Genomic DNA, 16,327 nt, shown 5'->3' with positions numbered 1-16,327 from the left:
ATTTAGTTGTGTGTGTGTTAAATTTCAGAGCTGTTAAAGCAGTATTTTCCTATGCAGTGAAAGCATAAGAAGAGACATTTTCAGCAGGTTTCTTCTTCCTTCTTTCTCAGGCAAGCTTGCCTCTTAACTCTCCATGGAAAATATCTGTGTTTTAAAATAACTGGGAAAAGGAAATGCTAATGTTTCCCTAATTGTACTTTATTGAGTCATCAATGTCAGGAAGTTTTTCCTTAAATTACATCCAGATTCCCTTGCTGATGTCAAAGATTATTTCCTTTACTTTTATCTTCAGAGTCAGTGGCCCCCAGCTGTCTCTTTTCCCAGTGCAGAAAGTTTGGGGTTGATAAACCATAAAGGTTATTTCCCTTCAGTGTATTTTCTGCATGCTTAATTCTTCCTGTGAACTTCATATATGTTTGAGAGTGGTACCTTTTAAAATCTTTTTTATTTTTAATTTTTTATTTTAAACTTCTTATTTTATATTGGAGTATAACAACTTTTGTGATAGTTTCATTTGGACAGCAAAGGAGCTCAGCCATACATATACATGTATCCATTCTCCCCCAGACTCCCCTTCTATCTTTGCCGCCACATAACACTGAGCAGTTTCTTGTGCTATCCAGTAGGTCCTTGTTGGTTATCCATGTTAAATATAGCAGTGTGTACATGTCAATCCCGAACTCCCAATCTATCCCTTTCCCCCATCCTTTGCCCCTGGTAACCATAAATTCATTCTCTAAGTCTGTGAGTTAGAGTGGTACCTTTAGAATTAACCTAGCCATATACATTCTGTAGCATACCCAGGCCATGCTTGAATGCAGGTTTATATAGCCTTGAAGAATTATACCCTTGCATGACTTGGAATATGCTCTTCCCAAGTTCATTCCTTTGCGACCAAGCTGTTTAGTCAGGCCTCTAGAAATCTGCCTCTGAGCCCCTCTCAAATAACTTCTTCCTTTAGGCTATCACCCTACCATGTGTTATAACAAACCCTAAAATAGGCAGTTATCTAAAAAGATGTCCAACACTCTTGAATGGCAGAGATACAATAATGAAACAACCTCAAAAGCTGGGAATTTCTATCAATTATAGTGATACCCAGCCTTTTGAAATGGGAAGTCATGAGATGTCCACGTGCTTTGCACAGTTGGCTGTAGAAGTGTTTAGGGTGGTGTAAGATACAGTGCACTGAAATAGGGGCTTGGTCCTGATCTTGCCACTTTGAGTGAGTCTCTTCCATTCTATTTTATTATTTGATTTATAATTTGAAGGGATGATATTCTCACTTAAGAAGACCTCTTCCAAATTAAAAATAATCTTTCCTGAAGATGGCATGGCTTTGCAAATGTTGGCATTCTAAACATGAAAATAGAACTCGTGTATATCCAAATAGTCTTTCTAGCCATGATTTCCTGAGAAATTTGCCTCCTATTTTATATATGATATAACTGCATCTGTTGAAAAAATGAACAAGGTGGAGAACTTGGAGCTTGAGGGTGTTGCCAGTAGAAAGCCTAGGGAGATCCAGGTGGTCTGCCTTTTTGCAGTCTGCCCAAGCTCAGGGGAGCCCAGGTTCTTTCTGGGAAGAGTTGCGTGAGGATCTGAGGTTGGGGTAGAAAACACGCACAGCCACACCTGGAATTTGAACTCCTTGCCAACCTTCATCTCACTCTGCTTCTTGGAAGAATAAGTGTGCCACTCTAGCGTCATCTCATTTTTACATTGTTAAAGGAAATATTGTCCCTTCTGTCCTGTCCCTGTGGCCACAGAGCTGTTCATTCATCTAACAAATGATCCTATCTCTTATGTCTTCTGCATTGGCAGGTGGCTTCTTTGCCCACCAGGTTCCTCTGTCCATGGAATTCTCCAGGCAAGAATACTGGAGCGGGTTGCCATTCCCTTCTCCAGGGGATCTCCCTGATCCAGGGATTGAACCCAGGTCTCCTGCATTGCAGGCAGATTCTTTGCCATCTGAGCCACCAGGGAAAGTCTTTACCACTAGCAGCACCCAAAAGGAAACTGAGGCTTAAAAGGCTGCCCAGTATCTTTGTGCTAATAATCAGCAGAGTTGAGAGGGAACCGGCAGTCCTGCACCAGAGCCCATGCTTTTAACTACTGCTCTGCACTGGGAAAAACCAACCTTCTGTGTTCTTGTAGATACCTAAATAAAATGATCTGGGCGGTTCTCTTCTTAGGTCTGCATCACAGAATAAGGAAGTTGCTCAAATCCAGGGCATTGGTACCATACATATTTATAAAGGGCCTTTCAGGGCCTGGGCCCTGCACAGAGTGTTCAGAAAACACTGGAGTAAAGCATGAGTCTCTGCTGTCAACGGGCTCGACCCAGTGGAGGGATCACAGATTAATCAAATGATCTTTATACAGACCTGTAGTGACAAGCTGAGATAAATGCTAAGAAGTAGAAGGAAAGGGGGCAATGTCCCTCCCCTCTAACTCCACTGTTTCCCATTAGATATTTTTGCCTCCTGTTCTCTTGCCTACCAACTGCTAGTTTAGTCGCTAAAGAGGGAGAGTCCCTCAGTACTAGGAGCTGTCCTTTCACGTTTGCACTGCAGAGATTTAATTAAGTAGAGAGTAAATGAGAGAAGAATTAGATAAGGGTATTGGGTGAATAAAAGTAGGTAAACTTAATTATTTAAGTATATTTAGTTTCACCTTAAATTATTGTCTGCAAAGACCATCCATCATGGGTGCCCTTTCTTTTCCAATTAATAAAAAACTAACATCAGCATACTACTTTGCAGCATGGAAGGCCATTTCAAATATCATTAAGGCATTGCAGCGGTATTTCAGGATGTCATTGTCACCTTTTTACAGAAGCAGAAGCTGAACCACTAAGTCCCTTCCACAGAATCATTCATTCCAGGAAGTGATGAGCCTGGAATCCACTTCTGCTGACATATATTCCCCTGACTTGTTTCTCCTCGTTCCTTTCAGGGACCGTTATTTTCGTGGTCATGGTTACTAAATCCTCCTCGTAGTGATTTTTTCCTTTTTGCATTCTTAATGGGCTGCATTTGAAAGGAAGCCCTCTGCCTTCACGAAATTGTGAATTAAACATGCAAAGAGGCAAGCACAGAGAAATAAGAGGGAAGAAATGGCGTTTAGCAGGTTTCTCTCTTTTGGAAAACTTTTTGTCCATGTTTTTGTAACGACCAAGTATGAGATGAAAGAGGAGAAGGTGCAGGTGGGTGTCCAGAGCAGGGAGAGCAAGAGTATAGGCAAGGATGGCAGGGGTCAGCTCCATGCACCCCCAGTGCCCCCAGAGCCCAGCTTGGTCCTCCCAGAAGCCACTGCAGGGGAAGGACAGTATTCTCCGCATTTCTTCTGTGTGAGGCTCCACTTAAATGCCACTCTCTGGACTCATTGGAACCTCTGCTTTCTGCCCAGTGAGCACCCAGCACCAGGCACTTCCCTGTCCATTGCCTGTCACTCCTCATCACAATTTATCATACTCTTCCCTCCCGCGACACCTGTGCTGTTCTCCGCAGAGTTGTGCTCCTTGGTGCCTGGCACCTGGAAGGTGGCCAGTGAATGTTGGGTGAATGAACCTTCAAGAGAGACTGAAACTCCCAAGTTCCAGAATAAATTGTCTGTCACTGGGCATGTGGTTGGAATGAAAAAAATTAGTTTTAAGGTCATGAGATATCTTTGCTCTGATAGTCTCTCATTTCTGTGGCATTTCACTGCCTGGCCCACATTTGATCTAAGCTATCTATTTTCTTCACCTTCTTTTCTTTCTTTCTTTCTTTTTTTAAAATCTATACAATGTTTTGTAAATGTTTATTATTGAAATCCTTTCTGCCAAGGTGATATTGAAGGTAGTGAACTGCACAAGAATATTTCTTTTTCTTTTTTTTAACTGGAGGATATTTGCTTTACAGTGTAGTGCTACTTTCTGCTGAACAACAATATGAATCAGCTTTAAATATACATATATTCCCTCCTTATTGAGCCTCCCTCCCACTCACTCCCAGCCCCACCCTCTTTCCTTGTTGAAACATTTTTTTTCACAGGGGTCATAGAAGAGGGATGAATGTAATCATGAAAACTGTAATTGTGTAGTCATTCTCTCAAGGATGGGTTGATGTGGTAACACTGGTGCCAAGTACAGGTCAAGGGAGATGCAAACTACCCCTTCCCAGGGAATCCTGAGAGGGCAAGTCCTACCCATGCCCACGAGTAACAGGACTAAGATATCTTAAAAACTGATGTAGATGTGTATTAAAGATGGTTCTGATGCAAGGGGAAAGCTTCTATTTGTCTGGGAAGTCAGGGAGATTGCACCAACGAGGTGGGACTTTTTTATACTGGGCACTGAAGCATGGATAGGAGTTCACCAGGCAGAGGGGTATGAACTTGGTTCCTTGTGGAAGAGCTCTCTGGGCAGATGAAATGTTGTACATGAAGGTGGGTGGTAGGGGCAGGAGGCAACATATCTTTATGGTTTTGCTTCTGTGACTCTCCTAAATGTGTGGAGGGAGGCTGAAGAGTTGAGCTTGGGCCAGATCCTAGTTGGCTTATTAGCTTCCTGTGGAGTAGATTATTTTGGTAGGCAATAGGAATCTCTGAAAAATACTGATTGAGGGCAATCATGTGACTGATTTGCATTTTATGGGAAGAGGTCCACTCTTTTATTACAAGGGGGATGAATCATGGGGTCAATGGAGTAGGAGTGTTGTGGGGAGGGATGTGGAGACCATCGTTAGATCTTCCCATTATGAAGTGGTTAACAATAGCCCTGGAATGAGGCAATGGACAGCTGACTCAGTTGGATGCAATGAAAGGAAAGGACCAATTGGGGGTGTGTTGCAAGGTGCATCGATAACACATTAGGACCAGCTGACTGTGGATAGAAGGAGAGGAAACAGCCCAGGACAGTCTGGCACAGAGCACTGGGTACCAGTCACCAAGTAGAGGCTGCACTGAACCTCTCATAACCAACAACTTGTAAAAATGGCCAGGTGTATAGAAAAGTACCCTTGCAGCAACCCTTGTGTATGTGTTATTTTCTGAAGAACAGCAAGCTAACACAGTGTTCAGAGATGTAAAGTAACTTAACCAAGACCACACAGCTCATCCCTGGCAGGACTAGGGTTCAAATCCATGTTGGCTCACCTTGAAGCCTGTGCTGTGAGGACATGCCCCACGTGACAGAAGCAGTGGCAGGTCAGGAGCCTCCTATAAGGCTGACGGGGGCACTGGAGGAGAGGAGAGAGCACCCTGGCTTTGCAGGGTAACTGAGGGGGGGAACCTTTGCATTTTTATTTTACTTTATTGACAGCTAGTTGAACAGCTACTTTATTGACAGCTAGTTGGTTTACAATATCATGTTAGTTTCATAAAAATGTCAGCAACCTCAGCATCTTTATAGGCAGGGCAGTTTTTGTTCAGTTGCTAAGTCATATCAGACTCTTTGCAGCCCCATGAACTGCAGCATACCAGGCTTCCCTGTCCTTCACTATAGCCCTGAGTCTGCTCAAACTCATGTCCAATGAGTCAGGGATGCCATCCAACCAGGCAGGGCAGTAGGGACCAATGAAAAAAAAAACAAAAAACTACAGACCAGTATCACTGATGAACATAGATGCAAAAGTCCTTAACAAAATTCTAGCAAACAGAATCCAACAACATATTGAAAAGATCATACATCATGACCAAGTGGGCTTTCTCCCAGGGATGCAAGGATTCATCAATATTTGCAAATCAATCAATGTGATACACCACATTAACAAATTGAAAGATAAAAACCGTATGATTATCTCAATAGATGCAGAGAAAGCCTTTGACAAAATTCAACATCCATTTATGATAAAAAGCCTCCATAAAGCAGGCATAGAAGAAACATACTTCAACATAATAAAAGCCATATATGATAAACCCACAGCAAACATTATCCTCAATGGTGAAAAATTGAAAGCTTTTCCCCTAAAGTCAGGAACAAGACAAGGGTGCCCACTCTCACCACTACTATTCAACATAGTTTTGGAAGTTTTAGCCACAGCAATCAGAGAAGACAAAGAAATAAAAGGAATCCAGATTGGAAAAGAAGAAGTAAAACTCTCACTGTTTGCAGATGATATGATCCTCTACATAGAAAACCCTAAAGACACCACCAGAAAATTACTAGAGCTAATCAATGAATATAGTCAAGTTGCAGGATATAAAATTAACACCCAGAAATCCCTTGCATTCCTATACACTAACAAAGAGAAAACAGAAAGAGAAATTAAGGAAACAATTCCATTCACTATTGCAACACAAAGAATAAAATACTTAGAAATAAATTTACCTAAAGAAACAGAAGACCTATATATAGAAAACTATAAACACTGATTAAAGAAATCAAAGATGACACAAATAGATGGAGAAATATACCATGTTCATGGATCGGAAGAATCAATATAGTGAAAATGAGTATACTACCCAAAGCAATGTATAGATTCAATGCAAACCCTATCAAGCTACCAACAGTATTTTTCAGAGAACTAGAACAAATAATTTCACAATTTTTATGGAAATACAAAAAACCTCAAGTAGCCAAAGCAGTCTTGAGAAAGAAGGGAATTGGAGGAATCAACCTGCCTGACTTCAGGCTATACTACAAAGCTACAGTCATCAAGACAGTATGGTACTGGCACAAAGACAGAAATATAGATCAATGGAACAAAATAGAAAGCCCAGAGATAAATCTATGCACCTATGGACACCTTATCTTTGACAAAGGAGGCGAGAATATACAGTGGAGAAAAGACAATCTCTTTAATAAGTGGTGCTGAGAAAACTGGTCAACCACCTGTAAAAGAATGAAACTAGAACACTTTTTAACACCATACACAAAAATAAACTCAAAATGGATTAAAGATCTAAATGTAAGACCAGAAACTATAAAACTTCTAGAGGAAAACATAGGCAAAACACTCTGACATAAATCACACAGGATCCTCTATGACCCACCTCCCAGAGTAATGGAAATAAAAGCAAAAATAAACAAATGGGACCTAATTAAGCTTAAAAGCTTTTGCACAACGAAGGAAACTATAAGCAAGGCAAAAAGACAGCCTTCAGAATGGGAGAAAAAAATAGCAAATGAAGCAACTAACAAAGAATTAATCTCAAAAACATACAAGCAACTCCTGCAGCTCAATTCCAGAAAAATAAATGACCCAATCAAAAAATGGGCCAAAGAACTAAACAGACATTTCTCCAAAGAAGACATACAGATGGCTAACAAACACATGAAAAGACGCTCAGCATCACTCATGATCAGAGCAATGCAAATCAAAACCACAATGAGGTACCATCTCATGCTGGTCAGAATGGCTGCCATCAAAAAGACTACAAGCAATAAATGCTGGAGAGGGTGTGGAGAAAAGGGAACCCTCTTACACTGTTGGTGGGAATGCAAAGTAGTAGAGCCACTATGGAGAACAGTGTGGAGATTCCTTAAAAAACTGGAAATAGAACTGCCATACAACCCAGCAATCCCACTGCTGGGCATACACACTGAGGAAACCAGAATTGAAAGAGACACGTGTACCCCAATGTCATTGCAGCACTGTTCATAATAGCCAGGACATGGAAGCAACCTAGATGTCCATCAGCAGACGAATGGATAAGAGAGCTGTGGTACATATACACAATGGAATATTACTCAGCTATTAAAAAGAATGCATTTGAATCAGTTCTAATGAGGTGGATGAAACTGGAGCCTATTATACAGACTGAAGTAAGTCAGAAAGCAAAGCACCAATACAGTATATTAATGCATATATATGTAATTTAGAAAGATGGTAACAATGACCCTATATGTGAGACAGCAAAATAGACACAGATGTAAAGAAAAGACTTTTGGATTCTGTGGGAGAAGGCAAGGATGGGATGATTTGAGAGAATAGCATTGAAACATGTTTATTACCATATGTGAAATAGATTGTCAGTCCAGGTTTGATGCATGAGACAGGGTGCTCAGGGCCAGTGCACTGGGATGACCCTGAGGGATGGGATGGGGAGGAAGGTGGGAGGGGGTTCAGGATGGGGAACACATGTATACCCATGGTGGATTCATGTCAATGTATGGCAAAAACCACTACAATATTGTAAACTAATTAGCCTCCAATTAAATAAATAAATCTTAAAAAGAGAGGATGTCTGTCCTCCATGTCAGGGGTGTGTGTGGACTAAGAGGAAGACTTCATGGGCATGAAGAGCGGGTCAGCCCGAGAAAGAAGGAAGGACCCCTGTCCCTGGGCATGGGAAAAGGGGGGTGAGAGGGCACTTTGCTGACTCCAAAGGGAAGAGAAGAGGAAGGCAGAGAATGCTTTTCTCACTGCTCTGGAATTCTTTGGCAAACTTGATGGGAAGAATCAGGAAAATAACAGGTGAAGCCCTGGAGCCTTCAGGACCCCAGAGACGCCCTGTGCCAGCCCTGAAAACACTGATCTGAGAGCTTGGAGGAGCCCTTGGTGGAGACTGGACACCTGGAGGTGGGTCAGTGGCCTGCCTTGTCTCCTGACTGCTCCGCTACAGCTCTGCAGCCCCTGAGAGGCTGGGTGCCTTCAGTTCCTTCTAGATGCTGCTCTCCAGGTGCTGGACCTTGGCTGGGGCGGAGACAGAAGGAATGCATTTTAATGTCTAGGAGGGAGAGACCTGTGAAACTGAAACCCTTCTCTGTACCTGGTATAACATTAACCCCTTCAGCCCATCTGAGTAGTTACAAGTATAATCTGAGCACACTTGACTCAGTCACTTGTATTTTTGATTTTAAGCAAAATGAACAATTTGTCCTTATCAAATAAGGCACTCGGTGAGTTAAGGGATCAAAATCTTAAGGGAGCAGTCTTGGAGTCCTTTCCTCGGTCCAGCTTTTGGAAGCCATCAGCAGATTCTCTTGGAGGCTGAAAAGGCTGAATATACAGAGGTTTCCTTCCTTGTGTAAAAGACATGATGCTTCTATAAGGAAGGAGACCTCAGTCCCAGATCACCGTGCTGCTCACAATGGGAACACATATTCCCTGCGTCTCCTCTTTGCCCTGGGTGCAGTGCCTCAGTTGTTGGCATCTGGGCTGATAATCCAATTAATTGTGAAGTATCTTGCTGTTTTCCTTTCGAGCCATTTTTCTCTTCACTGAGGCTCAGTCCACTAGTTGATTTGGTTTCTTATGCCATATTGACACATCCACAGGAGACGCAGATTTAATCCCCTGGAGGAGGATCTTGGCAACCCACTCCAGTATTCTTGCTTGCAGAATCCCATGGACAGAGGAGACTTGTGTGCTACAGTCCATAGGGTCACAAAGAATTGGGCATGACTGAAGTGACTGAGTTCACATGCACTCCCTCCCTTTTAAACCATTGATTAAATAAATATTAATAAATATAATCTCTATAGTTGTTATTAAGTATTGTATTGAATTCAAAAGTAGCAACATGTGATTAATGTTCCATCTTATAAAAATCCTGTACTTAATTTCATTAAAGATGAAGTTAATATATTCTTATAGATGTGTACAATTTCTTTGAAATGCCCCCTCAAAATCAATGCTGGTACATTCACAGGCAAGATTTCCAGGAGCCATCAGGTGCTTGCCTGTCCACTGGTGGGAATGATCCCAGAGCACCATGTCTATCCAGCTGGACCTTGGGGGGGCCGGCTATGTAAGTTCTGGAATGCGATCCTGTTCTTCCACACCCAGCCATGGAATGACTTGGCTCTCTGATCTTTTGCTCAGGAACCCTGGAGCACGCAGCACATCCCGGCGCTGTTCTCAGCTTTCTGTGGCCTCTTGGTTGCACTTTCCTACCATCTGAGCAGGCAGAGCAGCGACCCCTCAGTGCTCCTGTGAGTAACACACACACGCACACACACATACACACATACATACACACACACACATACACACAGAGCTGTGCACTAGCCCTGCAGCATCACCCTCTCATCCAGCGCTCAGGGTGCTTGAACTCTTTCCCTGTTAAACCGGCTGGTCCCTGGGTGATGGTGGGAGAAACCCAGGACTAACCAGAAATGAATGAAAACCAGAGGTCAAGTTCAAGGACACACTGAACCTTGGCCTTGGTGCTTTTGGAGTAAAACTCACAAAGCCAGGGATAGATACCCTCTTGTACCCGGGCCCTGTCTTTGACCTTCCCTTGGGGAGTTGTGTGAGAGGCACCAACCTTGACAGGTAGTCTGTCTGGGTCCATGAAGTGGCATCACTGCCTTTATGCCAGGACTATAAAGTCTACCCTGGGGAGACTAGACTTGCATCTCTAGAAGGAAAGGTTTTGTTTTGTTGCTTTTTGTTCTTAGTATGGCCAGTGCCCTCTGGATGTAAAGTGAAGTCTGTGCCAAAGTTTTAAAATGTGTTTAATAATAACCCTTAATCACTAGAAAATATACCTTCAAATCTTTCCTTTCTTTGTATCTTTTAAGTCTTTGATAAATATGCACTTTGGACCTGAAAACCCTTCAGGTGATGCCATCATTTCGGGTACCAGTCAATCAATTCAGTGAGGTAGCAACCATCTCATTTGACCACATTTACAGGAGATGCAGAGACCTAGATTCGATCCCTGGGTAGGGAAGATCCCCTGGGGAAGGAAATGGCACACCCACTCTAGTATTCTTGCCTAGAGAATTCCATGGACAGAAGAGCCTGGTGGGCTACAGTTCATGGAGTCACAAAGACTTGGACACGACTGAGGGACTAACACAAGGGAGATACTGACTTAAGTTATAAAAACGGATATAAGTGTTTTGGGGGAGCATAAAAAATGATAATTTTAGGCTGTCAGGTGCAGCAAGATGTAAGACGTGGAAAATCGGAAAATTTAAATATCATTTGCACAGATTTTCTTAACAAATATTTTACCATATTGAGGCCTGGCTGAAATAAAGAATCTCTGTGAGCTTAGCTAGCTCAAGTTGGTCAATGGTACCCATACCTGCTGTGGACAGCTTTAATCTGGATGGAATTTGAAAATCCACCCATTGTCTTTGTGATCACCTGCACACACTCCTCTTTTTCTACATTATGAACAATTTAAAGGAGAGAACACTGGCTTTTTCCTTTGTGAGTGTGAGATCAAAGGTGAAGCTGTTTCCCTCAGACTTTGAAATAGGCACATCTTTTTTTTAGACTAGAGCAGTATTTCTTGAATTTTAATATGATGGGAATCACCTGAGGATCCTGTTACACTGCAGATTCTGATTCAGGTCTAGAGTTGGGCCCGAGATTCTGTATTTTTTTTAAGGGACATATTTTGAAAAGTAAAACCTGTGTATTTTTTCCATTTTCAGGTCCTTTATTCACTGCAAATTGTTTCATAAATTTTTACATCAAAATCTAGAAGAGTTAGCTTCAGACCCTCTGCCCATGAAGATGAAAGATTCCGTGGTAAGACATTTGTGCTGTGTAATGTATGAGGGAGCATCACTTGACTTGGTGTGGAGTAGACTGTTGAGCCGCCTGCTCAAGGAAAGCAGATGCTGTGCACACCTGCCACAGGTGTTCACTTGATCTAATGCAATTTGCCTGCATATTCAAATGATCCACCTTCAGACAGCTCCACGCACTACAGGCCCCAAATAGCAGGCAGCATGGGCATGAATAAAGCTTGCCCATTAAACGTCCAGCCAAACTGCATCCTCTCTGCACCTTCTGCCTCTGTCTCCTGCTGACATTCTTTCCTGTGTATTTTGATTCAAGGTTGACATCTGCGCATCCTTTGGGAGGGACCCTTGGGCTTTAGGCTTATGGGTAGGATGTTGGGGGCTTTCCAGGTGGTAAAGAACCCACCTGGCCAATGCAGGAGATGTAAGAGACCTGGGTTCTATCCCTGGGTTTGGAAAATCCCCCGGAGGAGGGCATGGCAACCCACTCCAGTATTCTTGTCTGGAGAATCCCATGGACAGAGGAGCCAAGGTGGGCTATGGTCCATATGATTGCAGAGTCAGACATGACTGAAGTGACTTAGCATGCATGCTAGGATTTTGTGGAAGAGGCCGCCGTATTGGTTGGAGCACAGAAGAGGAAAAAGAAGGAGGAAATGAAGGAAGAATGAAAATAAAGGCTGTAAAAGAATAATATTGCTTCTTTGTTCACCAGGAAAATGGCTTGGGGGCAGTTTCAAACACCCTTTGAGCAGGTGTATCTCTTTGGTATCAACTTACAAACCTTAATAGTTTGGAAAGCAAAGCTCATTGATTAGATAATCTCCCACTTGAGTACTGAGCTTGGAGCAGTCTGCTGCCTCCCAGTCTTGCTTTTCCTGTATGTGTTTTTTTTTATTTGTTTTTTTTCTTTAGGAATAACAGATCAAATGAAAACCATTTAATGGGATATTGATTGCAAGCTCCTCCAGCCAGGAGATGAATCTCATTTGTCCTGGTCTCTGGGCTCTAGTCCATGGGAGTGCAAAGAGTTGGACACAGCTTAGTGACTGAGCACGCACACAGGCACCACAGCACCAGTGCCTCAGGCCTAGGGGGTGCTCAGTGCGTTCCACTGAATTTAGATGAGTTAGATTGCAATTCACCATTTTGAGACAATGTGCAAGAATTATAGCCAACACGATAGCATTTAAAAGAATTCATACTCAGACCTCTGTGTCTTTGAGTGTGGTTAGTGTTCAAGCTAAAGCATTGAGCATTGGTTACCGCAGGGAATCAAAACACAAATCACTTACTAGGAATAAGGGTTTGTTAATTATTGAATTTAATGTTTACTTCCAGTTTTATTGAGATATAATTGACATTCAGCACTGTGTAATTGTGTCATTAATTTTAGGGCTGAGACACACGTAAAAGCCGGGGGTGAGGTGAAGCTTCCGGGACTGATGAGGGGCCAGCAAACAAAGAAAGAAGACACTTGACATCCAAATGTAGTGTCAAGAACCAGACCTCTATTATTTATATCAGGAAAATTACAGGGATGAGATCAAACTCACACTCCCAGGTTAGTTTCTATAGAAGTGATAGGGTGGCCTGAGTCAACCCAAGAGTTTCCCATGGATATCTGTGAAATAACTCTCCCCCCTTGGTTTCATGAATGATGAAGATGTTTTCTGATTTATTGCAGTAAAATAATCTGTGAGTTACAATGAAATCCAATGAGAAATTTGCCTAGCATACACAGATAGCATTTCATTAGTATGATTAGCTGTGATGGGTTAGGAGTTGCCTCACTTGATTTTAGTATTATTTGAAATGCTTCATACAATGTAGAGCACATAACTTGTAGGTGATTTAATATGATGTGTGTGTTCATGTCTCTGAAAAGATTTCTCATCTAATTATAATATTTTAAAGGGACTTTAAGATTCAGCTTTTATAGTTTTTTTGTGATGTAATACCATTTATTTCCTAGTGCAAGGAAATTTCCCTCTTGATTTTGTTTCTTTATGTCTCTCTCTGGCTGCCAACTATGGGGTCGCACAGAGTCGGACACAACTGAAGTGACTTAGCAGCAGCAGCTGGCTGTCTTATTCTCTTTCTCTTTCCCTATGCCTGTCTGTCTGTCTGTCTCCTCCTCTTCCTTACATTTTAGTTTATATGAGAAGTCCCTAGGAAACATGATACGCTCAGTTTTCCAGCCCTTCCTCCTATTCTGATTCACTTGGCCTGGGGAATCTACAGGTTATGAGACTGTCCATCCAGGTGATTTTGATCAGGTGCCCTACAGGCTGCTTTAAGGGACATTGATCTAGAAATGGAGATACCCAGAGCTCTAGCAGTGGCTTTACTCCATATGAGCAACACAAGTTATGCTCACAGTTTATTACCACAGTTCAGTAGTTAATAAAATGTAAACTTTCCACGAGTGGTTTGCCTGGTTAGTCTATTTCCGTATGCTTCATTAGCATGGTCTTTACATTTTTACCCTCATTTTCATCACTTTCAACACTTTTTCCCATCACATTCAGATTTGTTACTTTTATGACATCTAGAAACAACAAACAAAGTTATCTAAATTTTATGTGTGTTATGCAGACTGCTTCTTTTAGACAGTTGGTTGTGTCATCTAGGTCTCTTGAGTCCAGTGCTGTCTAAATCTGCTGGGTTTCTAGTGTTGGACCAGGGCTTCTTAAGTTTCTTTTTAAAGGTTTGGGGCATGAAGTGCTACATAAAATGCCACAGTGACTTTAAAATGTTCAGTGTATTCTTTTTAAAGGTTTGGGGCATGAAGTGCTACATAAAATGCCACAGTGACTTTAAAATGTTCAGTGTACTGAGATCTAATATAGTTATTAGCTAAACACATATAGGTTCATCATTAAAATAGGCAACAAAACTTTGAGTGTTGTTTTAGAAGTTCTGGCAAGTATAGATCCTGAAAGAGAAAAAAGAACTGGTTATCGATATGTTATTATATTCATGCAAAATGCATAGAAAACTTATGTCAACTATGATAAGAAAATTCATAAATACCACCAGAGACATAAATGGTTAGAAAAGCAAAAGCATTCTAACACATTAGAGATAACCGTAGAAGACATGACGAAAACATGATTGAACTCACAGTAGTAACAAAACATATCAATTGATAATAGAAATTATTTTAACAAGTAGTATCAGAAATAGAGGAAGCTACAGCAGTCTATTAAAATGTAAATGAAGTCTGAAAGTGGTGATAAACAGATATAACCTGATTTTTCATGAGAAGCCTGAAATTTATTAAATGTCAAATCTTTCTAATAAATTTATGGATTTAATATAGTTCAAAAGAGTTCTAAAGGAATTCTATTCAAAACTTGGGGAAATAATTCTAAAGGTTCATTTAGAAGTGTAGAAGTTAATAATAGTTTTAAAAATCTGAAAAAGAAGAATAAGAAAGGAATTTAGCACTTTGAGGTGTAAGAGTACATTATAAAGATTGAGTGATCAGAAAAGAATATGCGACTAATCCAAGATTAGAGGGTGGGATTAGTGAATCAGTTAAACACAGAGAGGTGACAAATTATTTATATGACTGTGTGATGTGAGAATTAAATGTTGCAATCAAGAATTGATTGTTCAATGTATGATATTAAGGTAGTTGTTTAGCAATGGGAAGGAAAAGAGAATTTTATGTGCTAATCCCTCTTTAAATACTAAAGTAAGTTAGAGAGAGGGGAAGAGAGATCAAATGAGACTTTCCCATCTCTGATATTATGGCAGACTAAATTATTACAATCAGATCCTATTGATTACTACTGAAAATTCTGAATAAAATATAAAAATCTTTTTCAGGAGGATGGGACTAACACATACACTCTACTCTATGTAAAACAGATAATAAATAAGGATCTACCATATAGCACAGAGAATGATACTCAATAATTTGTAATAATCTATAAGGGAAAAGAACCTGAAAATGAAGATTTATATAAAGTAAAATCACTTTGTTGTACACCTGAAATTAATGTGACATTATAAATTAACTATATTTCAAAAAAATAAAAGGAAAAATCTTTCTCAAGTGTGACTAAAAATTTGATGAAATAATAAGGAATTATTAAGTCAGATGAATGAACAAGGGAATCTTCACATCTACGTAATCAGGGGACATTGAGCCTCAGTTTTCAGCCCTCCAGCTGTGGGGAACAGAAGTGAAAGCCTGCCAAGGTAGCCACAAACGGGAGATGATTCACTCATCATGCTGGAACACCAAGCCCACCCTCAGCGGAAGGGTGAACCAGAAGGAATCTGTTCTACGCTCTGCTGTGCCAGGGGAATGCAAGCAAATTCTCTCCAGGATTGAACTTAACAGCAACAAAGTAATCATTTCAGTACTTTCAGTACCAATTCTAACATCTGAATTGTACAGTTCAGTTCAGTGGACCAGTCATGTCCGACTCTTTGTGACCCAATGAATCGCAGCACGCCAGGCCTCCCTGTCCATCACCACCTCCCGGAGTTCACTCAAACTCACGTCCACTGAGTCGGTGATGCCATCCAGCCATCTCATCCTCTGTCGTCCCCTTCTCCTCCTGCCCCCAATCCCTCCCATCAGAGTCTTTTCCAAGGAGTCAACTCTTTGACGAGGTGGCCAAAGTATTGGAGTTTCAACTTTGGCATCAGTCCTTCCAAAGAACATCCAGGACTGATCTCCTTTAGGATGGATTGGTTGAATCTCCTTGCAGTCCAAGGGACTCTCAAGAGTCTTCTCCAACACCCCAGTTCAAAAGCATCAATTATTCAGCACTCAGCTATCTTCACAGTCCAACTCTCACATCCATACATGACCACTGGAAAAACCATAGCCTTGACTACACGGACATTTGTTGGCAAGGTAATGTCTCTGCTTTTGAATATGCTATCTAGGTT

General features: G+C 41.3%; 1 protein-coding gene across 2 annotated transcripts in view; it reads left to right on the top strand.

Moving 5' to 3' along the window:
- PCNX2 (pecanex 2) overlaps positions 1-16,327 on the top strand; it is a 310,678-nt gene that overhangs the window by 118,399 nt on the left and 175,952 nt on the right. For both annotated transcript variants that reach the window (XM_002698790.7, XM_005226237.5), the window contains 2 exons: positions 9,753-9,862; positions 11,321-11,417. In XM_002698790.7, coding sequence (XP_002698836.1) covers positions 9,753-9,862; positions 11,321-11,417 — 207 coding nt within the window. The remainder of the gene's footprint in view (positions 1-9,752; positions 9,863-11,320; positions 11,418-16,327) is intronic.

Source organism: Bos taurus, chromosome 28 (assembly GCF_002263795.3).
Source record: "Bos taurus isolate L1 Dominette 01449 registration number 42190680 breed Hereford chromosome 28, ARS-UCD2.0, whole genome shotgun sequence".
In the NCBI taxonomy this organism is placed as follows: Eukaryota; Metazoa; Chordata; class Mammalia; order Artiodactyla; family Bovidae; genus Bos; species Bos taurus.
Note: the sequence above shows the minus strand (reverse complement) of the source record. Positions and strands in the feature narration are given on the sequence as shown.